Source organism: Artemia franciscana, chromosome 13, assembly GCF_032884065.1.
Source record: "Artemia franciscana chromosome 13, ASM3288406v1, whole genome shotgun sequence".
In the NCBI taxonomy this organism is placed as follows: Eukaryota; Metazoa; Arthropoda; class Branchiopoda; order Anostraca; family Artemiidae; genus Artemia; species Artemia franciscana.
In genome coordinates, this window is record NC_088875.1 from 3529383 (window position 1) to 3557378 (window position 27996).

Consider the following 27996-nt stretch of genomic DNA (forward strand, 5'->3'; position numbering starts at 1 on the left):
CCATCTTTTGTCCAGAAAAAAATCGCTCGAATTTTTTTGTGCCCCAAGACCCGGGCCTAGTCGGCCTATGGGTAAATTTTGGCCTACCGATAGCCACTCTTCTCTTCGAAGCAACGTCAGAAGGCTCCTGAATAAATAAAAAAAAAGCTTAATCACTTTTCTGGGAATAGACAGCAGAACAGCAAAGTATAACTGGCACTTTGACGGTAAATCACATCAGTCCATTTTTTGTCAAGAAAAAAATTGCTCAGTGTTTTTTTTTGTGCCCCAAGGTCCGCGCCTAGTTGGCCTATGGGTAAATCCTGGTCTACCCATAGCCAGTCCTCTCTTACAAGCAATGATAGAAGGCTCCTGAATAAATAAAAAAAAGCATTTAAATTTTTACCATGCAGTTTGTGTATCAAACGAAGGACATCGTGTTATATTTTGGAAAATGCAATCATGTGATTGGTTGTGCAATTGCGGAAAGCTTGGGGTATAATTACGCAAGTCTTTTACATGTGAAGATGGGAATATACTTCTTTTAATGACTCATTGATTTGCACAGAGCCAAATTCATTTAATCAGAAATAAGTATGCTCAGTGACTTCTATAAGACAAAGGTTGACACGCGCTCTTTTGTGCAACTGATAATGATTTTGCGATGCGTCAAATATAATAAATAATTTGTAAACATGCCTATTTGGTAAGACTTGCAATGTTTCTGAATAAGATCCTCATTACCAGAGACTTACTAAGCAGCTAGCAACGTTTGATAATTCGTAAGTGAAAAAGTGACACTCACGCAAGAATTTCTTAGGGGGTGGGGGAGACAGTAAAAAAAATATTTTTAATAATTTGAACAATAAACGTGCAGAAATTCAAGAAAATCTATGATTTCTGGGGAAGAGGTAGGGCCTGATTAGGGCTGTATCTAGGAGATGGGGCGTCAATGGGTTTAATCCTCCCCAACCCCGAAGTTTTTACCCAACTCGCACAATAGCATTTTCCCAAGTTTTTGCGATTTGTTGCGTTTTGCCAAGTTTTTTATGTGCCCCCCCCCCACCAGAATAAATACTCCAAACAATAGTACTGGATACGGCCCTTGCCCCGAACCCAACCCTATGCATACATCCCAGCAAAATGGGTCTTTCAAAATCGTCACTCATCCCTAATATTAAATAAGAGTTTTGCAAGAAGTCGTATATCTTAATTTATGTGATTTGTTGAATTGTTGAAGAGCATGGATTCTTCGTCTATTTTTATTTTTTTAATTAAAATTTAGGTATTTTTAACTTAGAGTGGGTGATCAGATTTTAATGAATGTTGATATTTAGAAGGACATCGTGACTCAGAGCTCTTATTTTAAATCCCGACCGGCATTAAGCCTCTGATTTTCCTTTTAAAGCAATCTATCGATTCTTAGAATTTTGCTAGAGCTCATACCATATGAGCTCTTGGCTCTTCCGACCTCGTCACAAGTGCCATATGAGCTCTTAGCTGTTAATTAAAAGGAGTTAGTTGGATAGCAAACAGCTTAAGAGGATTCTTCCTCTGACAAATAGTTCTTGGATGTTGTAGAAACCTGAGAGGTGAAGGGAGTTTATGAGACACTCAACAGGTTAGAATCAAGTTCTCAAAACTTTGTTAAGGGCCATTGATTTTCATTGATTTGCATTGAGTCATTAAACATTTATCTACGATGGTGAGGTAGCCTGCTAATGTTTCAGTAGCTTACTGATGAGCAGACAATTTATGAAACTTACTAAAGGGGCTGGGAAAAGGAGTGCACGGAAGGGGCTCTTTTAAACCTCCTTTTAAGGGTTCAGGAATATAACTATTACAATAATGCCCGTTTTGTAATTCAGAGCTTTTCCACTTAAAAGTGGCATCAAAAGTGTTGTTTTCAGTGCTATATTGCACTTACGAATGATAGAATTGATAACACAAAAAGCACGTAGGTTTGAGCAATAGCATTCAAATGAGCCATTAAACATAACTCTTACAAGTTCTGCTAGCCCAATAACCCAGCTTTTCTACTTGAGACATGTCACAAAACTTGCCGTTTTTAGTGTCATTTGGAACTTGTAGATGGTGGAACTTATAGGACAAACGTAGATATGAGCAATATTTTCTATGAAAAAAAAAATCTGTCTACAATGTTCTGGTAGCCTGCTAGTGCCACCCTTTGAGAAATGGCACCAAAAATGCCATTTTAGCGCCATGTCGAACATGCAGATGGAGGAACTTATAAAAAGCATGTAGATATAAGAAATAACTTTAAAACGAGCCATTAAGCATCTCTCTATGATGTTCAAGTAATCTGCTAGGTTTGGATAAAAGAAGGAAAAAAAGGCCGTTTTAACCATTTTTTTACATTCAGTTACTATGGTCTGTGGTACACTCTTTACTAGGTTGCAGCTAATGCCTCAACCCTGATAAAGAAGTCATTTCTCCCATTGCAAATTCTCCCAAAAACCTAGTTAACATTGAAATCTTTTAAATGTAATAGATGGTAGAATTTGTATAAACCTTGTAAATATAAGCAATAGCTTTTAATTAAGTCATTAAAAATCTATCTACAATAGTGTGGTAGCCTACTAATACTGTAGTAGCTTGCTGGTGAATCGACGATTTACGAAACTCACCAAGGAAGCTGGGAGGCGGAGAGTACCGGAGGAATTCTTGTAAACCTTCAGTTTCCACTTCCACTCAAGAAGCGGCACCAAAAGTGTTGTTTTCAGTGCTATATCGCACTTACGAATGGTAGAACTGATAAAAACTGATAAAAGCACCTAGATACGAGCAATAACTTTCAAATGAACCATTAAACATAACTCTTAAAAGTTGTGGTCCTGTGGTGGCGCAGTGGGTTTGACCTTAGCTTGGTAATACGGGGACCCAGAGATCGAATCATGCTGCAGGAATGCACTGCAGGGCCGATGCAGGGACCTTAGTAGTCAAGAAGCGTCGTTAATCGGATACAGAATACTTAAAAGTTGTGCTACCCCAATAGTCCCAGCTTTTCCACTTGAGACATGGCACCAAAATTGTTGTTTTTAGTGTCATTTGGAACTTGCATTTGGTGTACTTGCACTTGCAGATGGCAGAATTTATAAAAAGCACGTATATTAGAGAAATATCTTTTAAATGGGCCATTAAGCATTTCCCTATGATGTTCTGGTAGCCTGCTAGGCCTGAAAAAAAAAGTGAGACAGATGACTGCTACCGATTCAAAAAAGCGATTATCCTTGCTGTTCAAGGAGGTGGAATGTGATTTTCCAATAAAAGGTTTTCAACCATAATAATTTCAATCATAAACTTTTCATTTGGATCTGACGCCATTTTCGAGAGGTTTCAGGCTTTTTTTTCGAAATCACCATAAACTTCATTTCGCAATAATCTTTTATTTTTAAGCCTAACTGAAGCATTAGATACCATGCCTGAATCAGTGTCAGTTAGCATTTTTTTTTTTTCACCAAATTTTTTTTTTCAAAACGCTTTTTTAACTTTTAGTTACTATGGGCTGTGGTTCGCTCTTTACTAAGTTGCAGCTGCTGCCGCAACCATGATGAAAAGATAAAAAAAAATCCGATACTTTAAAAATGAAAAGCCTCATTGAGACCTCTTCGTTTTAGAAGATACAATTGTTTGTTCAATTCTTTTTACAAAAAGAGAGTTTGTGTATAAAAAAGAAACGTTGAACTGTCATTTGTTTTTGTCGTTTCATACCCTTTTTTTAATTATTAATTTGAAAAACTGAAAAAACGACCATGGAAACTTCGTTCAATCCCCGTCATTTTAATTGACATGTATTGATATTTACTCCTTAAAGTTTTGATAATTTTTTATTTATGAAAGTGAAAAAAGTTAAAACATCTAATGTGTATTTTGTTTTCAGTAAAGCGCAAATTATGTTCTGGTCTTGAGAAGACATGTGGATTCAGCCTTACTCAAGTTAATTTTTGCTTGTTTTGAGTTTGACTCGGCTATTCAATGTAATTTCTGTTTGTTTTTAGTTTCATTTACTTATTGATATTAATTTCTGGTAGTTTTACGCTTGGGAGATTATTTGACTTTATTTCTGCTCATTTTTGGTTTAATGGAGCTCTTTACTTTTCTTTAAAAAATTGTTTTTCGGAAAGATTCTTAAATTAATATTTGTTTGTTTTTTATTGACATAGTATTTTTCATAAAAAAAAATTATTTTATATCTTTTCAGTTTTTTTTCTATAAGAACGCATAGTTTGGGACGCTATTTGTCTTTTAGAGAATTTTTTTCAATAAGTCTTAATCCTGAAATAAACAGTATTTTTTAATTTAATTTTATAGCTCCTGAAGATGACCTGAAAAATAAAAGTTAATATCACTCCCAAAGGTTCTATCTACTTACTTTGACAACCTAGATACTCTTAAACTCTGTTTATTCATTTAAATTGTAAGAGCAGAAGCAGGAATAGCAGTAGTCCTTAAAGTTTCTACTTAATAACCCTAGTCGTTCACGATGTATTGCTGAGTTGTCTTATTTGCAACCATAAACACAATGCCTTGATTTAGTTTAAAGCAACATTTGGTTTTAAGTATAATGGGCCAATTGCCTAATTGTTGGAGGTTTGAGAGGCCCAATATCCCTAAAGACATAGTTGTTGGACCGTTCTACTCTGTCGAATAAGACGGCTGTCTCAAAAATTTTTAACTGGATGCGTTTGGAAAATGAATGGCTCAAGAGTAGGGCTGCTTGCCCTCCAGTTTCTTTTTACTCTTCACAAGGACACCAGAACTGTTAATTTCGAACCGAGCCAGCTTCTTTAAAAGTTTCAATGATAGTAGTGACGCCATAGGTACTTCCAGAAGCCTCCTAGCCGCTATTCTTTTCTTCTTTTAATGGTTTAAGAGGACGAAGAAGTTTAACGGCAACCCTCCCAGGGCAAGACACAGGTGCATTTTTTGTAATAGGAAATGTTTTTTACAAAATGCAGGTGTTAATTACGTAATAAGGCCCACCAGGATTTATTTGAGTGTAGTGAGCTAATAAGCTCTTATTATTTCTTAGGTTCACATTCCTATACCACAATCGGAGTTGCTATTCATGTATGATGGGTCCATGTATGATATACTTCAGGCTCATTAAACCAATGGGTGGTAGTATAGTCTCAATAAATCCGAAGGGTCACATTGCACTCTAAAAGTATTTTCAGACTAATATTGTGTTCTCCTTAAGCCTGATACAAATTGTTTCACAGAATAAAATCAAAAGTGTTGCAGTGAGCTAATAAGCTCTTATTATTTCTTAGGTTCACATTCCTATACCACAATCGGAGTTGCGCGACTATTCATGAATGCCACCAAAGTAAAGTGAATGTCAAGGGGGCTACAGATCGAGTGTGAGCCTTATTAGTATACCTTCCCCCAATTTTCATTTAGATAGTTTTTAGGGATATTGGCCTCGATACAGATTTTTTGACAATGAGTTAAATAAAGTACCACCTAGCGAGGTCAGGAGGGTATTATAAGAACAAGTACACTCCCCTCACAGTGACTATGATATGGGGGAGCCAGGACAAAGTGGCGATTGTCCTTTGCACAATGTTTATGGTTTTAGAGCTGAGTTCAGAGACCCCTTGAACACTCTAACAAGTGGTAGTATCTATACGGGCTCGATAGATATAGCTCACTCCTAAGTCATCAAAATTTGGGTACTTCTTGAAGGATGAATTCGGGAGGTGGAAGGTAGGGCCATTGTGAAAGCATCCATCGCCAAAAATTATTTTTAAATGAAAAATTGGGCGAGGTGTGCTCGCATTACCTGCAAACGGAAATGCAGACGCTTCGCCCGGCTTTACACAATTTTAGTGTACAACACTTTTGTTTCGACAGAGGGCTTCAGTGATTCAAGTAATTGGCCCTCGTAACTGGGCATAAACCCAAGGCAATAGACTCCCCTTGGAAACATTTGGATGCTTTTGTAGTTAATAGGTGCACGGAGGGTGCAGAGTTTCCTAAAGTAAATTTTCGGTCTTTAAAGGGGCAATAGCTTGTAACACTTAAGGGGTAAGTTTTTTAGAGGGCTAATGAGCATTTATATATTGTGGTTTCAGTGTTACAGTATGATAAAGAATATGAAGAGGGGAAACTTGAAGATGAAAAAGGGGTAATATATTCAGTAAGGGCTCCCCGTCCATTACATCGGTGAAACACAGGGCATGGTATCTTTACGGGCCTGCTAAAGACCCTGATTTAATTGGATATTTCTTTCCAATACCAAACATTATTTAGATTTCACGTGAGGGTAAAAAGTGTGATGGTGAATGCTACTGTTGTCCAATGCGTCTATCTAGATTCCGTACATATTTATAAGATAAAACACCACTTTAGGCACTGTGTCAAGCTACTGATAAACCCTCGAGTTACATTTTATTGCATCTCAATGAAAACACACCCAAAGAGTTACGTGTGGTCAGGGATATTTTTTGACGATAAAATTACCGCATATCTACCAGTGAATAGTAAAAAAGGTCATTACTCACCATCACGACACTGAAGAAACCACATGAAAATATACATTTATTTTCCATCCTAGTAATTCAAAACCGCTACTTAGGAGGCCTATACTCAAGCATGGTATTTACAATGAACGCATTAATATCCTATCGGAGCTTTGCTTTAATTTAATTAAAACAATGTTCAACTGCCAGAAGTGATTATGGAGCACAAAAAGGCAACATCGTTCACTTGTACGAACCCTAGATTGCATAAAGAAAGAAAAGATTTTAAAAGAAAACGATTTGTTCAAGCGGGTGGTAGTTTTTTTGCATTGCTACTGTCGATAATCTTGGGAATTGTAAACACTACTCTCTCGATGGCTCGACAAACATAAGCCCTATCGTAAAAGACCACTCAAAGTAAATTTGAGCGGTCTGGAAGCGGAACTTCCAGGAATTCCTCCAAATTCTGGAAGTTCTGAAACTTTTGAAAGTACCAAAACAAGAAGGAAATTTATCTAAAGGTTTATCAAGTGTTGTAGATCTAATTCCTCAATCGTATCGCGAGCAAAGTAAAAGACTCTTAAACTGTCTCACCGAAAATGAACATTTACAAATTGATGGTAGTAGGGATGAAGTTTTAATCTATTGCAAGAGTCAAAATTTAATTGATTTGGTATAAGATTTATTTGCAAATCGTAAAAGACCTGAACCATTTGATAGTCCTTAATATAAATTTTTGCAGTCAAAAATTTTCCCAAAAGTCTGATCGGGAATAAATATAGTTTAAAACGATTAGGGGAAAATGAAGAAATATCAAAAGATAGATCATTTTCGGATAACACGCCAAGTAGGGGTGAGGATTTAAAAGGTATCAAATGAAGCGTCTCGATATTAGTGTATCACCTATTAGTGAGCCAAAGGGTGGTGGACACTTCGCACCGCGTTTACGTTCAAAATTGCTCCAGTTTTGAAACAGGCTTATGAGAATATTGGTGATGCGGGAAGCTTAAGTTCCCCCGCCCCACTTGTCCGAGTCACTGGAGTTGAAAAGTAGTTGGCGATAGGGTATTTACAGAGTGAACCCACCTACACTTTTTATCAAAATCATACAGTTTGCGGTAATCATTAACGAGAAACTAAGGCCCTTTTCTTATTGCATATATGACAAGCAGATCTTTTGACTCTAGGCGAGATTCAAAAGAAGTCACAATGACCCGTACAAGTATATTTTACTTGCAATCAGTGTTTTTAGTCGCTATGCATATGCCCTTCATAGCGTTCAAAGAGAGGCGATGAAGTTGGTAAAGTTTTTGAATTCATCTTTGAACAAGATTCTTATAGAAAAATTTAAACGAATCGAGTTAGTGGGTTTGTTAATCCACATGTAAAAAAGGTTTTGTTGAAATATAATGCAATATTCATGTCATGTTGAGTTACAATCAATGTCCTCATCGATCCCAGTCCAATCTTAGTGCTCTTGAAGTTCATCATAGTAACAATACACTTGACATTTTTCTTAAACAATATTCCAATGAAAAGGTTGTGAAAAACAAATTTAATGTTGGCGATACAGTTCGAATCAATCGAAAAACTAATATTTTTGAAAAGGGGAACTACTTAAGGTCCACTGAACTTTTTAAAGTGTCAAAAGTCTTAGACACTAAACCTGTAACGTATCGTCTACCTTTTATGAAAGATGACAAGATTCTTGGTAGTTTTTACGTGTATGAACTACAAGAAGGTAAAAACAATGGAAAATATCAAATTGGAAATAAATTAAAGGGTCGAACTTGCAAGAATAAGAGACAGTTGCTTGTTCGCAGACTAGGGTACAACTCTGATTTTAATTCTTTGGCTGCTGCTGAAGACGTTCACAATGCCTAATGATTGTTATGTGACATTCATGTTCAATGTCTCTGACCACATCTAAAATTATTTGAATAAAACAAGTGATTTTTGGACAAAACTCTCCCCTGCCATCAAATTCGAGGGAAGGGATGAAGTTGCTCTTGTTGAATGTGTTCTTAAAAATGTATATAATGTCAAAGTATGATATAAAAGTAGATCCCTTTGACTTCTCCGACGAGGGTTTGATGGCAAATTTTGACTCTGATGATTACCTCTTTGCTGTCATATTCCATGAGGAATACAACAATATGCTTGAGCTGTGTCAAAATATCAAAAAAATTGGGAGTCAAGAAAAAGGTGACTTGAACTTAAACTATTCAACAGAAGTGAGGAGAATTTATATTTTCAATCCATTTGAGAATGAAAGAATTTTCCTCAATGAGAATTTACGTAAGGTTCTCGGTTTCAAAGATCGTATTATCAAAGCGAAAATTTCAGTGGCAAGGACCATGTTATCTATGCAGACTATGCACCCGGCTTTTCATATGAGAACGGTATATTTCTTTACACATACTTTGTCGAGGCATCGAGAGTCGGTAATACCAATGTCCCCCTTCTATGTTTTTTTTAACAAAAAACCACTCATGAACACTATAAAATAAAGCACCTTCAATATATCCCAGTTAACACTTCGTATTTGGAGCTCTGTCAGTTAACATTCAGAAGTGAATTGGGTAATCCTATATCAATAATAAAAGGTTTGGCTGTGATTACATGTAACTTTCGGCCCATTCAGCGAGATGGCAAATAGAAAAGATACTTTTGTTTGTCCTGAATATGATTGCTATGTTGCTACGCTTGGACAAGGACAATTGGGTCATGGAATGGACTATTGCGGGGGTCGCTCGTCAGTGTTCGATTACAGTCTCAGCAATTGGTTTGTTAAGTTTTTTCGCTCTGCTCTACCCATCGCTAAAAAGTATATTGCACCAGTTACCTCGGATTTGCGTCCTCAACACTACACGATTGGGGCTCTGGGAAGGATTTTAAAGAAAGTGTGTCACAAAATCTGCAGGCCGGCGCGCGATCACTCGGGCAGTAATTAAAATCACGACAAAGTGGGAAATGATTAAAAAGGGCAAGAAACACCTCATCACTCATCAGTCTCATCTCAGGCCGGAAGCTTAAAACATTATTCTCGTCAAAGAAGAAAAAACCAAAAGTAAAAATTATTAGAGAAAAAAAACGATTTCTTTTCCTAGAAATCGCATATCTACGACGTAAAGAATCGCATCCTTCAGTCGACTCATGTCTAAATATTTTCAATTCAGAAAATGTCGATGTGAGTACCAAACTTGGTTAAATGTACAATTTCATCCGCAGCAACCGCTCTCTGAACACAAACATAGATTTGACTTCCACTTTATAGAATTGCATGTCATTGTCAAAAAATCTAACAATGAAAAACCAAGTACAACCGAGGAATTATCCTATGAAAATTGTGTACTACAAAATTTGTTTGGACAAATCAGTGTCTACATAAATGGAAAGTTGGTGAATACAAGCAACAGTCTTTCAAATTATGCAAGTAATATACAATTCATGTTGATGAGTTCAACGTCCTATAAGCTATTGAGAGGTTTGGCTGTTGGATATGAATGTAAATAGAAACTGACACTAGCAATATACTTACAGATGCAACAACTAAAGATTTACACTTGTTTGGGATAATAAATCATGAGATATTTAATATACCTCAATGGTTGCACTGCATCGTAAAGTCTGATATAAAGCTACAACTCACTCCGTCCAATTTTATTTTGCGAAAAGTACTTAGCACTATACTTCATGTAACAATCTCTTTCACCTTGGCAATATTTCATGTACGAAAACAACAAGTTATGAGTTCCGTTGCTTTGGCAATTGAGAAACTAAGAGCTAGTGGAAATAATGTAAAACTGCTCGTTCCACATACAATCATGAATCAACAACATATTGCTTCGGGTACATGCACCTACACCGATTCGTCATTTATCAATACTGAACTTCCTTCAAAAGTTGCTTTGGCTTTTGTAAAAGGTGCCAGTGCCATTGGATCATGGACAAATTCTCCACATAATTTTGAAATGTTTGGACTTTCATCTCTTGTATTCAAAGTAAATGGGATTCCACTCTACAATTTAGCCATTGATATATCCTACAGGACCCTATATGATTTGAAAACACAATCCATAGACCAAGATTAGCAGTTATTTGAAAATAGTATAACCGAAGATATATTTGCAAAAACGCATGGTATCATTGTATTGTATTTGTCCGGTACTCAGGACATGACTAATGTCTGAACGGGAAGAGTATGTTTAGAGTGAGCCTTTGCCGAACCAATGGAGAATTGACTAAATTAATTTGAAACTTATTGGGAAATTATCTTGATGGCAGTGTTCTATTAGACTTGGCACCATGAACACAAATCCAATTATAAATTTATTCAATTTGGATCCCTACATGTCCGAATACAAATCCTATTGCATGCCCTCGGATTTCCTCCACCATATTAAAAGCCTTAACAATGTCCTTTTCATCGTTAACAGTAGCCCATCAACTATAAAGACGGGGCATTGGTTATGCATCTTTCAAACCGCAAAGAATACTGAATTTTTTATCCTTCTGGCTTGCCATATACATTCTACACACCTCACATTAAAAACTTTCTTGAGCAAAGTGGAAAATCTATTATTCAAAATCAGAAGCGAGTAAAAGATTTATCAACAAGAAGCTGTGATTTTCATGCACTATTGTATTTCATTTTTCTATGTCGCGCATGCACATACAGTGAATTTTTTAGCATTTTTGGTGACAATCCTCGATTGAACGAATTTCCAATTGAAAATACTCTTCTTACCTGTTTAATATAAATTACGTGCCATAAGAGTGAAACGCTTTAAAAATGCTTGTGAATCTGTTTATTAATAAAACTTCTAGGTACCAAACTCTGTGTCCTTTAGGTTTCTTCTTCCGTCGTTAATGATAAATGGCGGAAGCTTTTCAGGATTCAACTTCTATTCGTCTTGGAATGTAAAGTCAGGGTCAATTTTTCTACAATATAATTTAACTTCTTTTTTATTATATCTCTTCATAAAATCAATGATACCATTTTGATTCTTATTATAAAATTCACATGTTTGAGTTTTCTTATTTGAAGCAATGTCACACATGAAATTCTCATATGAAGAATCATTTTCTGTAACAGCCAAATAAAAATCAATAGGTTTACAATCATAGTAGCCGGTAAGAATATTATATACGTGGGAGGGGCTGCAAATTACATACTTTGACCAGTGTTTACATATAGTAATGGTTATTGGGAAGTGTACAGACGTTTTCAGGGGGATTTTTTTGGTTGGGGGGATGAGGGGTTGAGGGTAGGGGGTTATGTGGGGGATCTTTTCATGGTGGAATTGGTCATGGGGGAAGAGGATTTCTATGAAGAAAGTGCAGGATTTTCTAGAATTATTAAAAAAAAAGATGAAAAAATAATATGAAAAAGTTTTTTCAGCTGAAAGTAAGGGGCAGCATTAAAAATCCAAACATCAAATTCCTGACCGGATCTGGTGACATTGGGGGATGTTTGGGGTGGGGGAACCTAAAATCATGGAAAACGCTTAGATTGGAGGGATCGGGATGAAACTTGGTAGGATAAATAAGCAGAAGTCTTACACACGTGATTTATATAATTGGAACAGATCCGCTCTATTGGGGGAGGGGGGTTAATTCCGAAAAATAAGAAAAAATTACGTATTTTTAACTTACGAAGGAGTCATTGGATCTTCATGAAACTTCATATTTAGAAGGACCTCGTAACTCAGATCTCTTATTTTAAATCTCAACCGGATCAAGCGTAATTGCGGGGGGGGGCAGTTGTGGGGACCAGAAAATACTTAAAGCGATGAGATCAGGATGAAACTGGATGGGAAGAATAGAAACCTCTCTAAGTTACGTGACTGACATAACCGGACCGGATCTGCTCTCTTTGGTGGTTGGGGGGGGGTAATTTTGAAAATTGAGGTATTTGTAACTTACGAAAGGGTGACCAGATCTTAATGAAATCTGATATTTAGAAGGATCTTGTGCTTTAAAGTTCTAATTTTAAATTCCGACCAGATCCTGTGACATTGGGGGGAGTTGGAGGGGGAAACCAGAATTCTTGGAAAACGTGAAAATTGGGGTATTTTTATCTTACGAATAGATGATAGGATCTTAATGAGATTTGATTCTTAGAAGGAATTCATGTCTCAGAGCTCTTATTTCAAATCCCGACCAGAGCTTTTGACATTGGGGGGAGTTGGAGGGGGAAATCTTGGAAAAACACTTGGAGTGGAGGAATCGGGATGAAGCTTGGTGGATAGAATAAACAAATGTCCTTGATACGTGATTGACAGAATCGTACGGGATTCGCTCTCTTTGCAGGAGTTGGGGGGAGGGGTTCGGTGATTTGGTGAGTTTGGTGCTTCTGGACGTGCTAGGACGATGAAAATTGGTAGGCGTGTCAGGAATCTGCACAATTTGACTTGGTAAAGTCGTTTTCCCAGATTCGACCATCTGGGGGGCTAAAGGGAGAGGAAAAATTAGAAAAAATTAGGTATTTATAACTTACGAGTGGGTGATCGGATCTTAATGAATTTTGATATTTAGAAGGACATCGTGACTCACAGCTCTTATTTTAAATCCTGACCGGCATTAAGCCTCCTATTTTCCTTTTTAAATCAATCTATTGATTCATAGAATTTTGTTAGAGCTCATACCATATGATCTCTTGGCTCTTAGCTCTTCTCGCCTCGTCACAAGTGCCATATGAGCTCTTAGCTCTTGTTTTTTATTTAATTTCATTAGGATTGAGCGTTAGAGAAACAGGTTCTATGTAGATGAAGAATATTAGGTCGGGACTATATCATGCAGGTACCATGCCGAGTAATTTAGTTGTTCTGTAAGAAAAGGCTGAGAAATGCTTCACGATAGTTGGAAGTTTCTTCGATTGTCCTATAAGAGATCTAAAAATGTCTCTTATTCAGAAGGGAGAACTCAAAAAATCCCGCGGGATCAGGCGACAAAGTACCAAAAATAGGACATGAATCTTGATGAATCATCCAAGTCTTTTCATATCAAACTTATTTGAGCAAGGTGAATCCACGAGTTTCCGAACCAAACGATTTTTCAATTAAAATAGCTTTACCCATGGCATATCAAACAGTTCGTGGTAACGAGCTGTAGGTAAGGAGAGACCCGGCTCAATAGTAACCGAAACTCTAAAAAATGGAATTTTATGCATATAAACAAATTTTGGTGCACTTTCCAGTTTTTAACCCCTCTCTCCTTCCCGAAAAAATACTCCCATCGAACGAAAATCCTGGATACGGCCCTGATCACCCCTAGTATCTGATGATCTGCGCATGGTAATAACCTTAATGTACTTCACACTTAAACTTGAACAAAACCAGGTTCATTTATTTAGCTTTACTTGATTGAATACTTATTCCTACTAATTAAGCCTCATATCCACTACACCATACTAAAGAAAATATTCCTAAATTCCTTAATCCATATTTGGAAGCTTTGGCAGCCAAGGTGTCCTGTTGACTTCTTACTGAGAAAAAATTAATTCAAACACCTCCCTTTATGTAACAATTGAGCACGCCATTCTCATAAATGACTACGGTGTGTGTCGCAATTGCTTTTTACAGGATGCGCAATAGGCAATAGCTGTGTATCTTATTAAGACAGAATTCGATGCCGCAACTATAGATACCATTTAAATTTTGGCAGCGAAAACAACTTTTTTATCAACCTTTTGGCGAAAATGTTTTCTTCATTGATAGCACTATTTTAAAAGTGACGACATTCACACATATAAAATGACACCAAAAAGACGAAATTTGGTATGATTTCAAACTATTGACAATTTCAGGTAGTGAAATATAATGTCAAAACTTGGTAAACAAACTCATATTAGCCTACTATCCTAAGCTCCAATAGTTTTATACTCATTGATAACTTTGACTCCACAATAATAATCGTTGCAGCAATAACGAGAGCGAACCACAGCCTAATCACAGTCCAAAAACACGTTTTGAGAAAATGGTATCAAACAGTTCGTGGTAACGAACTGTAGTAAGGAGCGACCCGGCTCAATAGTAACCGAAACTCTAAAAAACGGAATTTGATACCAATAGTTACATCAAAAGAATCGCATTTTAATGCTGATTTTCAATATATATAAGTTTCATCAAGATTAGTGTTACCCATCAAAAGTTACGAGCCTGAGAAAATTTGCCTTATTTTAGAAAATAGGTGGAAACACCTCCTAAAAGTCATGCGGTCTGAACGAAAATCACACCATCAGATTCAGCGTATCAGAGAACCCTGTTGTACTAGTTTCAAGCCCCTATCTACAAAAATGTGGAATTTCCCATTTTTTTCCAAAAGACAAGTCACGGATGCGTGTTTGTTAGTTTGTTTGTTTGTTTTTTTTTTGTTTTGTTTTTTTTCCCTAGGGGTGATCGTATATCGCGAAAGGGCTCATTCTAACGGAAATTAAAAGTTCTAGTGACCTTTTTAAATGACCAAAAAATTGGAGGGCACCTAGGCCCCCTCCCACGCTCATTTTCCCCCCAAAGTCACCGGATTAAGATTCTGAGATAGTCATTTTATTCATCATAGTCGAAAAACCTAATAACTATGTCTTTGGGGACGACTTACTCCCCCGCAGTCCCCATGGGAGGGGCTGCAAGTTACAAACTTTGACCTTTGTTTACATATAGTAATGGTTACTGGGAAGTGTACAGACGTTTTCAGGGAGATTTTTTTGGTTTGGGGGGCGGGAGATTTGAGGGGAGGGGTTACGTGGGATCATCATTCCATGGAGGAACTTCTTATGGGGGGAAGAGACTTTCAATGGAGGGGGTGCAGGATTTTCTAGCATTATTTAAAAAAACAACGAAAAAATAAATATGAAAAGTTTTTTCTACTGAAACTGAGGAGCAGCATTAAAACTGGAAACGAACAGACATTATAACGCATATGAGGGTTTGCCTCCTCGTAATAGTAATTACAACAACTTATTCTACGGCCTTTATGATTCAGGGGTCATTCTTAAGGAATTGGGACAAAAATTAATCTAAGTCCCCCTAAGGGGACTTAGGGGGACCGGAAATCCTGGAAAACGCTTAAAGCGGAAAGATCAGGATGAAACTTGGTGGGAAGAATAAGAACAAGTCCAAGATACGTGACTGACATAACCGGACCGGACCCGATCTCTTTGGGGAAGTTGGGGGGCGGGGAGTAATTCGGAAGAATTAGAAAAATGAGGTATTTTCAACTTAGGAACAGGTGATCAGATCATAATGAATTTTGATATTTAGAAGGATCTTTTGCTTTAGACCTCTCATTTTAAATCCCAACCCGATCTGGCGACATTGGGGGGAGTTGAAGGGGGAAACCAGCAATCTTGGAAAACGTGAAAATTTAGGCATCTTTATCTTACGAATGGGTGATCGGATCTTAATGAAACTTGACATATAGAAGGATCTTATGTCTCAGATGCTCCATTTTCAATTCTAATCGGATCCGAGGACATACGAGGTTGGAAGGGGAAACAGAAATCTTTGAAACCGGAAATCTTGGAAACCGCTTAGAGTGGAGAGATCGGGATGAAACTTGATGGGAAGAATAAGCACAAGTTCTAGATAAGTGATTGACATAATTGTAACGGATCCGCTCTCTTCGGGGGAGTTGGGGGGTTTCCAGTTGTTTGGCGAGTTGGGTGCTTCTGGACGTGCTAGGACGATGAAAATTGGTAGGCGTGTCAGGGACCTTCACAAATTGACTTGATAACAGTCGTTTCTCTGATTCGACCATCTGGGGGGCTGGAGGGAGAGGAAAAATTGAAAAAAAATTAGAGGTATTTTTAACTTTCGAATGGGTGATCGGATCTTATGAAATTTGACATTTAGAAGGATCTCGTGACTCAGGGCTCTTATTTTGAATCACGACCGTATCTGGTGATATTGGGGAAGTTACAGGGGGAAGCTGGAAATCTTGGAAAACCCTTAGAGTGGAGAGATCGGGATGAAACTTGGTGGGAAGATTGAGCACAAGTCCTAGATGCGTGATTGGCATAATCGGACTGAATCCACTCTCTTTGGTGGAGTGGGGGGGGGGGGTAATTCAGAAAATTAGAAAAATTTGAGGAATTTTTAACTTAAGAACGAGTGACCGGATCTTAATGAAATTTGGCATTTAGAAGGAAATTCGTGTCTCGGAGGTCTTATTTTAAATCCCGACCTGATCTGGTGACATTGGGGGGAGTCGGAGGGGGAAACCAGAAATCTTGGAAAACACTTAGAGTGGAAAGATCGGGATGAAACTTGGTGGCTAGAATAAGCAAATTTCGTAGATACGTGATTGACGTAACCGGACTGTATCCACTCTCTTTGGGGAGTTAGGAGGGGGGTCCAGTGCTTAGGCGAGTTCGGTGCTTCTGGACGTGCTAGGACTATTTCAATTGGTAGGCGTGTCAGGGACCTGCACAAATTGACTCTATAAAGTTGTTTTCCTTGATTTGACCATCTGAGGGGCTGAAGGGAGAGGAAAAATTTGAAAAAAATGAGGTATTTTTAACTTACAAGTAGGGGATAGGATCTTAATTAATTTTGACATTTAGAAGGACCTCTTGTCTCAGAGCTCTTACTTTAAATCCCGACCGGCATTAAGCCTCTGATTTTCCTTTTAAATCAATCTGTTTTATTGTTAGAATTTTTCTAGAGCTCATGCCATATGTGCTCTTGGCTCTTGGTGCTTCCGACCTAGTCAGAATTGCCATATGAGCTTTTAGCTCTTGTTTTCTTTAGAGCTATAATCGTATCATGGCTGTTGAAATGCTACTCACAGCTTTGTAAATTATTCTTTATTTGTTTGCACACTATTTATTGGGTTTCCTGCTCTTAAGAAAACATCATGTTTTTTTTACATCGATCTAATGTTTTCAGTAAAGCGCTAGTTCTTAGGATTCTACAAAACGAAAAATATCAAGAATCAGTTTAATTGGGCCGATTTTACAAACACTAAAGTATGACCTTATGTCACATATGGTCACTTCATTCTTTAAGAAAGACTGCACAAACACAAGGTCCATTGATTTCAAATGAGAAGTATCTTTTAAGGAACTTTAAAAATTTGCCGTAAAGAGCAAGGGTTGAAGAAGGGGCAATACCCTTCATATACGGAACAACGTCTGTTTGTTTTAACTTCTAATACCTCTTCTTAATTTTCAGCTGAACAAACTTGTTTTTTTGTTAGATCTTATATAGGCCTACTGGGTAAACCACCCTCAACGAGTCTTCAATCCTTGGTGTTATTATTGGCCAGTAAAAAGTAGAAAGTAAAAAATCCCCAGAAAAGAGTGCAGGTTTGAAATCAAAATACGAAAGACCCGATGCGCGCAGAGACCACATGGGTTCTATACGCTGGAAATGGTTTTGACGTCATAAATGAACAAATGCGGAGAAAAGGAAACCACAGGTCTGGTAAACTATATATACAAATATTTTGATGTGTGTTGTTTAGTCGCTAATTGGTTGCCTAAGACTGCCGTTAAATTATTGGACACAAGTCAAAGACTAAGGAATCCATAGAGCTATACACAATAGGATACAGGTAAGGGGTATTGTTAAAGAGGCTGTGAAAAAGAAGAGAAGGAATGTCTTATTTGGAATAGTATTTGATTGAATTTTATCTAAGAGTTTATGGACCTGTATTTAGGCATGTATATAGGAATTAACTTAAGGGGGAAAGGCCCCAGATAATAAAAAAACATAACTTATACGAAAAACTAATGGGAATTCTCAAAATATGTAGATATATGCATGATCGGTGTCAGGGCTAAATAATCCTCACCCTCACATATAGTTGCCTTGATAAGTAGATTTGGTAAATGTTTAGTTTCGTTCAAAGTGCTCTAAAGTGCGTATTACCGCATATAGCAAGATTCTGATGATCGCATATTGTTTCTTTATCAATATTAGAGAAGCGCACCCATTTTTTAGCTTCTAAAATCCCCCTCCAACGAGACTAAAAATACGTAAAGTGGGCTTGCTTATAGGTAAGATTACCAATAGAGCGAATCGTATTAGTCCATGAGCCCCGCGGGCAGCGGGGCGAGGTCTGTATTCTATATTTATTCAACAAAGAGTGATAAAACTAAAAAAAAAACCTCAAGCGAGGTTTGAGGCAAACAAAATACAGACAAAATCTAACCTTCCGAAGTGAATTTGAAAAGAGGAGAAGAGATACCCAGTATCTTTGGGTACAGCCAGTGTGGTCTTGGAATGTATTTATTGTTCAGTTTGAGCAATGCTGGCGAAACTCATTAGCTTTTTTGACATATGACCTAAGGAAGGCTGCCTCTCCCCATTACTAGCTAAATCATCTGGTTTTGTCATTGCAAATAGCATCTTCGAGTTAGAGGTAGGCTAAATATATAGCGGTTCGCCAGTTCTGAAGGAAACCTGCTAAAGAATTAAGTAGTAGTAGTAGTAGACAGGTTTAATAGCAAAAACTTGACAGCTATCGCTGATTTGTATTTCTTTACAACATATACAAAATCAAACTACACTTGTAAATATAAATCAAACTATAAATATTAACTCTTATTATACATTTTGACGAAAACCGGGACGAAAGAATTACCATATCGGTTTGTTCTTGCTTTAACGGGAACTAACTTATCTTGCTTTCTCGTTAAAGCAGTATCATTAAGATTCCTTATTATATACTCTTCCCCAAATATTATGGCCCACAATCAGAGGTGGGTGGGTTGGTTTGTCAGAAAAGCGACCATGGTATATGGAAAGAGCTAAAAATATGGAATTTAAAGGTACTGCTTTTGTTCGTTTAGTATGTTTCCCTCGAAGGGGCTAACCACTACATTTATCCAGTTGGAATACTATGTTTAACTTCACTACATCACATATAGTATATATTTAGCCCCTTTCGTCAATCTAAAAAGTCAGTGAAATACTGGGTTTTTACGATTGACATTCTGAATTAATAATCCAGATTATCGCTAGAAATTAGCTACAAAAATATTTTTCAGTTGGTGTTTCACAGAAAAAATACTGACTGAACTGGCCAATTGATGACTTCCTTTTCCTATGCAAAGAGAAAATGTATATAATAGAGAAGTCCAACTGAAATAAATGTTGGTGCCTTTGCTTGTCTATCCTCAGTTTTTCAGGCATCTAGCACGCAGTAACGTCATCATATATAGTCATTAAATAAAAAACAAGTTTTTTGAAATGAAAGTATGGAGCGACATTAAAACTTAAAACGAACAGAAATTACTCCGTATATGAAAGGGTTTTTTCCTCCTCGACAACCCGCTCCTTACGCTAAAGTTTTTTATTATTTTAAAAAGTAGAGTTGCGAGAAAGAATCAAACTTTAGCGCAAGGAGCGGGGAGTCGACGAGGAAAAGCCCCTTTCATATACGGAGTAATTTGTGTTCGTTTTAAGTTTTAATGTCGCTCCTTACTTTCATTTCAAAAAACTTGTTTTTTTTTATTTAATTTCTGAAAGTTTTTGAATTAATGCATGTCTGATTTTGGCTCTCCGTACATAAATTATTAAAATGAAATTTGCATTTTAATTCTTTTTTTGGCTAAATGGCTTTCTCTTAGTTTTGATCAGACGATTTTGAGAAATAAGGGGTGGGGAAGGAGGCCTAGTTGCCCTCCAATTTTTCGGTTACTTAAAAAGGCAACTAGATCTTTTAATTTTTAACGAACGTTTTTATTAGTAAACAAAATACGTAACTTAAGAATTAACTTACGTAACAAACTTTTATATTCTTATATTTTTGATTATATATATGAGAGGGTTGGTCCCCTCGTTAATACCTTGCTCTTCACACTAAATCTTGTTTTGTCCCAATTCTTTAAGAATGACCCCTGAATCAGAAAGGCCGTAGAATAAATAGTTGAAATTACTTAAAATTTTTTTAGCATAAACAGCGAAGTATTTATCTCCTCCTAAATACCTCGCTCTTTATGCTAAAGTATTTCTAGAACCCCTCATATGCGTAATAATCTCTTGTTTATTTTAAGTTTTAATGCCTCTCCTTACTTTCAATTGAAAAAACTTTTTCATGTTTATATTTTCATTGTTTTTTTATAGTAATGCTAGAAAGTCCTGCGCCCTTTTCATTTAATTTCTCTTCCCCCATAAAATATTCCTCCAAAGAAAGATCCTCCCATATAGCCCCCTCCCCTGAACCCCACACCCAAACCAAAAAAATTCCCTTGATAACGTCGGTACACTTCCCAGTAACTATTACTGTATGTAAACATTGGTCGAAGTTTGTAACTTGCAGCCCCTCCCCCAGGGACTGTGGGGGGTAAGTCATCCCCAAAGACATAGGTATTATGGTTTTCGACTATGCGGAACAAAATGGCTATCTGAAAATTTTGATCCGTTGAATTTGGGAAAAAATGAGCGTGGGAGGGGGCCTAGGTGCCCTCTAATTTTTTTGGTCACTTAAAAAGGGCACTCCATAAAAAGCCTAACTTCTCCATCCATTGTGTCTCTGATTTGCGGCGGTCAAGCATTCATATTTATTGGAATCTACTAGCTTTTAGGATCAATATTGTACTGCATATTAAAGAAAACTTAAAGCGGGTTATGGTAAAATAGTAGCTAATCGTGGTCATTATTATCGAAAAGCGCTTGCATTGCTATACATTACTTTTTGCGACCATTCAATACTTTTCCTATCTGGTATTTCACCTATCCTGAAAAAAAGACAAGATCTGGCTGAATTATGTATATTATATTTCCGCTATTGTAAGTTTCTATTTCATGTACCCCGGTCTTATAGGAAAAAGAAAATAATTCGGTATTTCGGGGCTTCTGACATTATTACTCCTTTGCGGAAGTTAGGCTCAAAATTGGAAAAGGATTATATTTTTTCTCTGGGCCCCTTCCACCTCTTAGTTCGTTTTTTTTTCCCGTTAGTTTTCACCTGTTTTCGCTTTATAGTTGTGTTATTTCTTAGCAGTTCTTTCGTTAATTGAGTTATGGTTGTGGTATATATGTTTTATCGCTCGTATAGTTGTGTTATTTTCAAATTATACTCCATAATAGAGAGGCTCCGAACACCCAGCATTGTATATTAAGCTCTGAATTTGACATTTTTTTCTAACGTGACCAGATTCGTTCTGCGCCCTGCGCCCTTTTCATTGAACTTTTCTTCCCCCATGACAAATTTCTAAAAAGAAAGATCCTCCCACATAGCCCCCTCCCCTCAACCCTACCCCCAAAACCAAAAAAATCCCCCTGAAAATGTCTGTACACTTCCCAATAACCATTATTATATGTAAACACTGGTCGAAGTTTGTAACTTGCAGTCCCTCCCCCAGGGACTGTGGGGGAGTAAGTCATCCCCAAAGACATAGTTATAATGCTTTTCGACTATGCTGAACAAAATGGCTATCTCAAAATTTTAATCCGTTGACTTTGGGAAAAAAATGGGCGTGGGAGGGGGCCTAGATGCCCTCCAATTTTTTTGGTCACTTAAAAAGGGCACTAGAACTTTTCCTTTCCGTTAGAATGATCCCTCTTGCGATATTCTAGGACCACTTGGTCGATACGATGACCCCTGAGGAAAAGAAAAAAAAACAAAAAAAAAAAACAAACAAATAAACACGCACCCGTGATTTGTCTTCTGGCAAAAAATACAAAATTCCATATTTTTGTTGATAGGAGCTTGAAACTTCTACAGTGGGGTTCTCTGATACGCTGAATCTGATGGTGTCATTTTTGTTAAGATCCTACGACTTTTAGGGGGTGTTTCCCCCTATAACTTGATGAAACTTATATATTTAAAATGCACCCAGATATCCAGCACTTATTTTCAAACAGTTCGTAGTAACGAACTGTAGTAAGGAGCGACCCGGCTCAATAGAAACCAAAACTCTAAAAAATGGAATTTCGGTACCAATAGCTACATCAAAAGAATTGCATTTTAATGCTGATTTTAAATATATAAGTTTCAACAAGTTTAGTCTTACCCATCAAAAGTTACGAGCCTGAGAAAATTTGTGTTATTTTAGAAAATAGGGGGAAACACCCCCTAAAAGTCATAGAACTTAACGAAAATCACACCATCTGATTCAGCGTATCAGAGAACCCTATTGTAGAAGTTTCAAGCTCCTATCTACAAAAATGTGGAATTTTATATTTTTTGCAATAAGACAGATCACGGATGCGTGTTTATTTGTTAGTTTTTTTTCCCAGGGGTGATCGTATCGACCCAGTGGTCCTAAAATGTTGCAAGCAGGCTCATTCTAACGGAAATGAAAAGTTCTAGTGCCATTTTTAAGTGACCAAAAAATTGGAGGGCACCTAGGCCCCCTCCCACGCTAATTATTTTCCCAAAGTCAACGGATCAAAATTCTGAGATAGCCATTTTATTCAGCGTAGTCGAAAAACCTTATTACTTATTACTTATTACTTATTACTGGGGACGAATTACTCCCACACAGTCCCCGTGGGAGGGGTTACAAGTTCAAAACTTTGACCAGTGCTTACATATAGTAATGGTTATTGGGAAATGTACAGGCGTTTTCATGAGGATTTTTGGTTGGAGGCAGGGGTTGAGAAGAGGGGGATATGCTGGGGGAACTTTCCATCGAGGAATTTGTCATGGGGGAAGAAAATTTCCATGAAGGGAGCGCAGGATTTACTAGCATTACTTTAAAAAAAAAGAAAAAATAAATATGAAAAAGTTTTTTTCAGCTGGAAGTTAGCAGCAGCATTAAAACTTAAAAAGAACAGAAATTATTACCCATATAAGGGGCTCACCTCCTCCTAATACCTCGCTCTTTACGCTAAAGTATTTTTAGTAATTTCAACTATTTATTCTGCGGCTTTTGTGATTCAGGGGTCATTCTTAGTGAATTGGGACAAAATTTAAGCTTTAGTGTAAAGAGCGAGGTACTGACGAGGGGGCGAAACCCCTCATATATGTAATAAAAACATGAGAATACAAAAGTTCTTTACGTAAGCTAATTTATAAGTTACGTATATCTTTTACTTATAAAAAGATTCGTAAAAAACTAAAAGTTCTAGTTGCCTTTTTAATTAACCGACAATCGGAGGGCAACTAGGCTTCCTCCCCCGCTCTTTTTTTCTCAAAATCATCCGATCAAAATTATGAGAAAGCCATTTAGCCAAAAAAAAAATAAATATACAAATTTCGTTTTAATTATTCCTCTACAGAGAGCCAAAATCAAAACATGCATTGATTCAAAAACGTTCAGAAATTAAATAAAAAACAAGTTTTTTAAATGAAAGTAAGGAGCGACATTAAAACTTAAAACGAACAGAAATTACTCCGTATATGAAAGGGGCTTTCCCTTCTCAACGCCCCGCTCTTTACGCTAAAGTTTTTTACTGTTTTAAAATGTAGAGTTAAGAGAAAGATTCAAACTTTAGCGTAAAGAGCAGGGCGTTGAGAAGGAAAAGCAAGGGCGTTGAGAAGGAATTATCAAAGATAGACACATAGAACAAACACAAAGTATAAACAATAGGGAATCTTTTTTTTTCTCCAAGACAGTGGAAGTCAAATTTCGGCCCTATGTCCAAGGGCCGTCTTCAGCACAACACCAGAAGACGGTCCTTGGACATAGGGCCAAAATATCCACTGAATTGAATTCCTCTGTCTTAGAGAAAAAAAAGCCCCAAGACAGTGGAATTCAAATTTCGGCCCTATGTCCAAGGGTCGTCTTCAGCACAACACCAGAAGACGGTCCTTGGACATAGGGCCAAAATATTTACTGAATTGAATTCCACTGTCTTAGAGAAAAAAAAACCTATTGTTTCTAATTTGTGTTTGTTTGATATGGAAAGGCAGTGTAGTCTTCGTTGCTACTTTAGACAGATAGATGCGTTGATAAGTGCACTTTTCAGGGGCTTTTCAATTGGTTTGTTCAATTGTGCCAGCCCTGGAGGCATTGTCATATGTTCTTTGGGCTATTTCAAACAAAACCGCACAATTTCAATCAGATATATTGAATCCAATCAGAAGTTGGATGGGGAAGGGGACTAATTCTCTTAAAAGAGAATTACAACTTCCGATTTCAGCAAATTGAGCCACCTCTAAAGTTTATACAACGATCCCTTCAATTAGAACCCTAAACACCCCAGGTGCTTAACCAACAACCCTCAGGCTCTAGTGGTTTGTATCAACCTCAAAAGCCTTGTTATATGATATTTGGACTATTGAATAATCTATTGGATACATCTCGGAAAAAAATGACGTGTTTGTGAGTGTGTAATTTCTATTAGATGCATTTCGTTACAATACGACGTGTGTGTGCGGGGGGGGGGGGTAGCTACCCTCCAATTACTGACTCTTAAAAAGAGCCTTACGACTAAAGACGTGCGACGCTGAGAAAGTGAGCGAGTCAAAAATGAAAATGAAAAGCAAAGACACATGCGGTTAGAAGACATGCAACAGCGTCGAAAATGAAAACCAAAGGCAAAAGGGCTAGAAGACATGCGACACCGAGCATGTGAGCGAGTCAAAACTGAAAATGAAGAGCAAAGACACGTGCAATTAGAAGACATGCAACACCCCGCACGTGACCAAGTCAAAAATGAAAATGAAGAGCAAAGACACACGCGATTAGAAAACAGGAACCACCGAAAATATCAGTGAGTCAATGAAAATCAATCTGGACAGCGATATTAAAACGTGTCAAAATCGTCATCAATAAGGACATAAGGACATCAATGCCTACCATACCTTTGATGTCAAAAACCTGGACTATACAAATCGTTGGAAGCGAAAAAAGTTCTTGTCCCACCACCTGACCAATTAAAAGACCACCAACTAAGGAAACCACCAACTAAGGAAACCACCAACAAAACAAATTACAAGACACACAAAAATAAAAATCAATTACCTAATCAAGAAACAAAATAACTTAATCGTATAAAATTTTCCCTCTTTCCGAACTTTTAGTTATTGTTATTAGAAATTTATTGTTGTTGAGTTTCTACATTGGAGAATGTCTTGAAGAAGTAAACCCCATGCATTTATTTCGCCTGACATCAGAAAGCACGGGGCACTCATGGAGAAAATATTAATAATATAAATATAAAAGATATAATATCATAAAATATATAATATAAACAAAACATAAAAATATAGCATAAATATAATAAAAATACAAATATAAAATACAAACTCCAAATCTTCAATGGTCCCTCGAATGGTCCAAACTGAAAGCGAAAAATCATAGAACGGAATTATCATTCCAGGGACGTATCCAGGATTATTTTCGGGGGAGGGGGCAAAAGTATTTTTTCGGAGAGGGGGGGGGCGTCACAAAAAACTTTAAAAAGTGCATCAAAAATTGGTTTTTACGAGTCGGACAAACATATAGTGGGAGGGGGTTCAATCCTCCTAAACCCCCCTGGTTACGGCCTTGGTGGATACCTTAAGAAAATTCCTAAAGAACAAGGATTGATAGCAAAAACTTAAAGCCCCGCTGAACGTAAAATGCTTCTTGACGCAAATTTAACGTTGTTGCACTAAAATAGACTCAATGACATTTAATAGTATATCTAATTACCAGTAACATTATATTACTGTGTGTGTAATATTAATCAATTATAAATTGATTTTCTACACATTTGAATAGTTGATTTTAAATGAAGAATATACTAATGAAACTTTGTGTCATTTTAAAACAGCAAACTTAAACTGATTGTTGCCAATGCATTTATATCGGGAAACTATTTATTTATTTCTCTGTAAGGTTGATTTTGTTTTAATGTTATTGAAATAATAATAAAAGTACTAAAAACGGAGGTGATGAAAAATAGTTTCACCTACGACTAACTATTCAAACTGAGAGACAAGAGAAAGATAAAGAAAAGATAGAAAAAGAAAATAAAAGACAGGTGAAAAGTATAGAAGAAAAATAAAAACTCATTTGGGAATTCGAAAAACTACCCTGTCAGCAAGGCCACGTCCAGGGGGCAAGAAGGTCTGAACCCCACCCCCTCTCCTAATTGTTTTTGACACGTAAAAAACGTAACAAAAATGCATACAAAGAAATTTTGATACGAACCGTCTGGGGCTACACGGAAAGCAGGTCGTCTTTGTCTGGGCTGGGAAGATGTCATAAATAAAGATTTAAAGGAAATGGGAACTTCCTGAGAGGGTGTAAAGAGGGAGGCTTTAAATAGATTAGGCTGGAGGAGGAGCGTGCGTAGCTGTGTTGGCCTCAGGCGGCTTGGTGCTGCAGTGAGTTATTACTAGTAGTAGTAGTTTTTAAATCCCCCCACCCCGAACAAAAATCCTGGATACGGCCCTGTCCCTCAGTAAAGGTAAACTATTCTCAAAAGCAGCAGCACTGGCTAAATGAACTTGATGCAATACCGAAGTGCGAATACAAGCCTAGTCCAAATAATGGGAGATAATATTGCAGTACTTATCAGACATCTTAGGGAATGACGTTATTAAATTAGCATAACATGAATATTCATCTTCTCAATTTGTGTTCTGGCTTATTGTTCTAGTTTGTCATCAACTCAGAGATAGTTAATGAAATGTCTTACATTCCTGTGAATCAATATGATAAGACAGAGAGGACAGTGCCTAAAAAGGTAAAAAAAGGAAATCAGATTTTTATGCGACTGTAAATGGCTCAATTTTTAGGTGTGGGGAAGGGTTTGTGGCTATAACCGCTGAATTTTAAGTTTTTCCTCCTGTAAATATTGTTACTAGTTGAGTACAAGTCAAAGGAGGCCACTTCAACACGTCAAAAGGGGGGAGTAATGTGATAGGGGGAGGTATACGATAAACTTAGAAAACAATGGGACAAAATAAGCCAAGCTTGACACTTTAGGGAGAGATAGATCTCAGTGGTCTACGAATCAGAGACCCTCTCTCCAAACTATGCAAGAACCTTTTTGGTTCCTCCGAAATCCCAATATTTTACAATTCTAAATTTTTCATGCAATTCCTTTTTTGTGCGTACCTCCGACGTTACTCCAAGGCTCTACCCAAGGGGAGAGGGGTAGGTTAGGGGGGTCGAGTATCCCCCAACCGAAATGTTTATCTGACTCGTAAAAACGTAACAAAAACGGATACAACAAATTTGTATGCATTTTTCGAGGTTTTTTTTGTGTAACTCCCCCTCAAAAAAGGCTTTTGTAAAATACCCCCTCCTAAAAAAACCTGGATGCGACCCTGCTTCACCCCATACCCACCCAAGCTCGATTTCTACATACATATATGATTTTTGCCATAATTTCTCACGGCCACATTTTCAAACAGTTCGTGGTAACGAACTGTTGTAAGGAGCGACCCGGCTCAATAGTAACCGAAAGTCTAAAAAATGGAATTTTGATACCAATAGTTACATCAAAAGAATCACATTTTAATGCTGATTTTAAATACACAAGTTTCATCAAGGTCAGTTATACCCATCAAAGGTTACGAGCCTGAGAAAATATGCCTCATTTTAGAAAATAGGGGAAAACACCCCCTAAAAGTCATACAATCTTAACGAGCGTATAAGAGAACCTTCTTGAAGAAGTTTCAAACTCATATCAACAAAAAT

At 37.1% G+C, this 27996-nt stretch overlaps 3 protein-coding genes across 5 annotated transcripts in view; 2 read left to right on the forward strand and 1 right to left on the reverse strand.

Annotated features, from left to right (window-relative positions):
• Positions 1-699: 699 nt before the first annotated feature.
• LOC136034397 (solute carrier family 35 member G1-like) overlaps positions 700-27996 on the forward strand; it is a 44056-nt gene continuing 16759 nt past the window's right edge. Inside the window, exon 1 of one of the 3 annotated variants that reach the window (XM_065715549.1) lies at positions 700-761. Coding sequence is in view for 1 of the 3 variants with exons in the window: in XM_065715546.1 (XP_065571618.1) it covers positions 26981-27037 (57 nt within the window). In the remaining 2 variants the exon portion in view is untranslated. Of the gene's footprint in view, positions 762-17910; positions 18021-26889; positions 27038-27996 lie in introns of those variants that run through there. The other 2 variants (XM_065715548.1, XM_065715546.1) reach the window with 2 other exon arrangements.
• Positions 7890-8348, forward strand: LOC136035056 (uncharacterized). Its single transcript, XM_065716653.1, has one exon. It carries the CDS (start codon positions 7890-7892, stop codon positions 8346-8348), a length of 459 nt encoding a protein of 152 aa, XP_065572725.1.
• Positions 26890-27996, reverse strand: part of LOC136034395 (elongation factor-like GTPase 1) — a 40095-nt gene continuing 38988 nt past the window's right edge. The window contains exon 2 of the transcript XR_010619172.1: positions 26890-27029. The gene's annotated coding sequence lies outside the window, so the exon portion shown is untranslated. The remainder of the gene's footprint in view (positions 27030-27996) is intronic.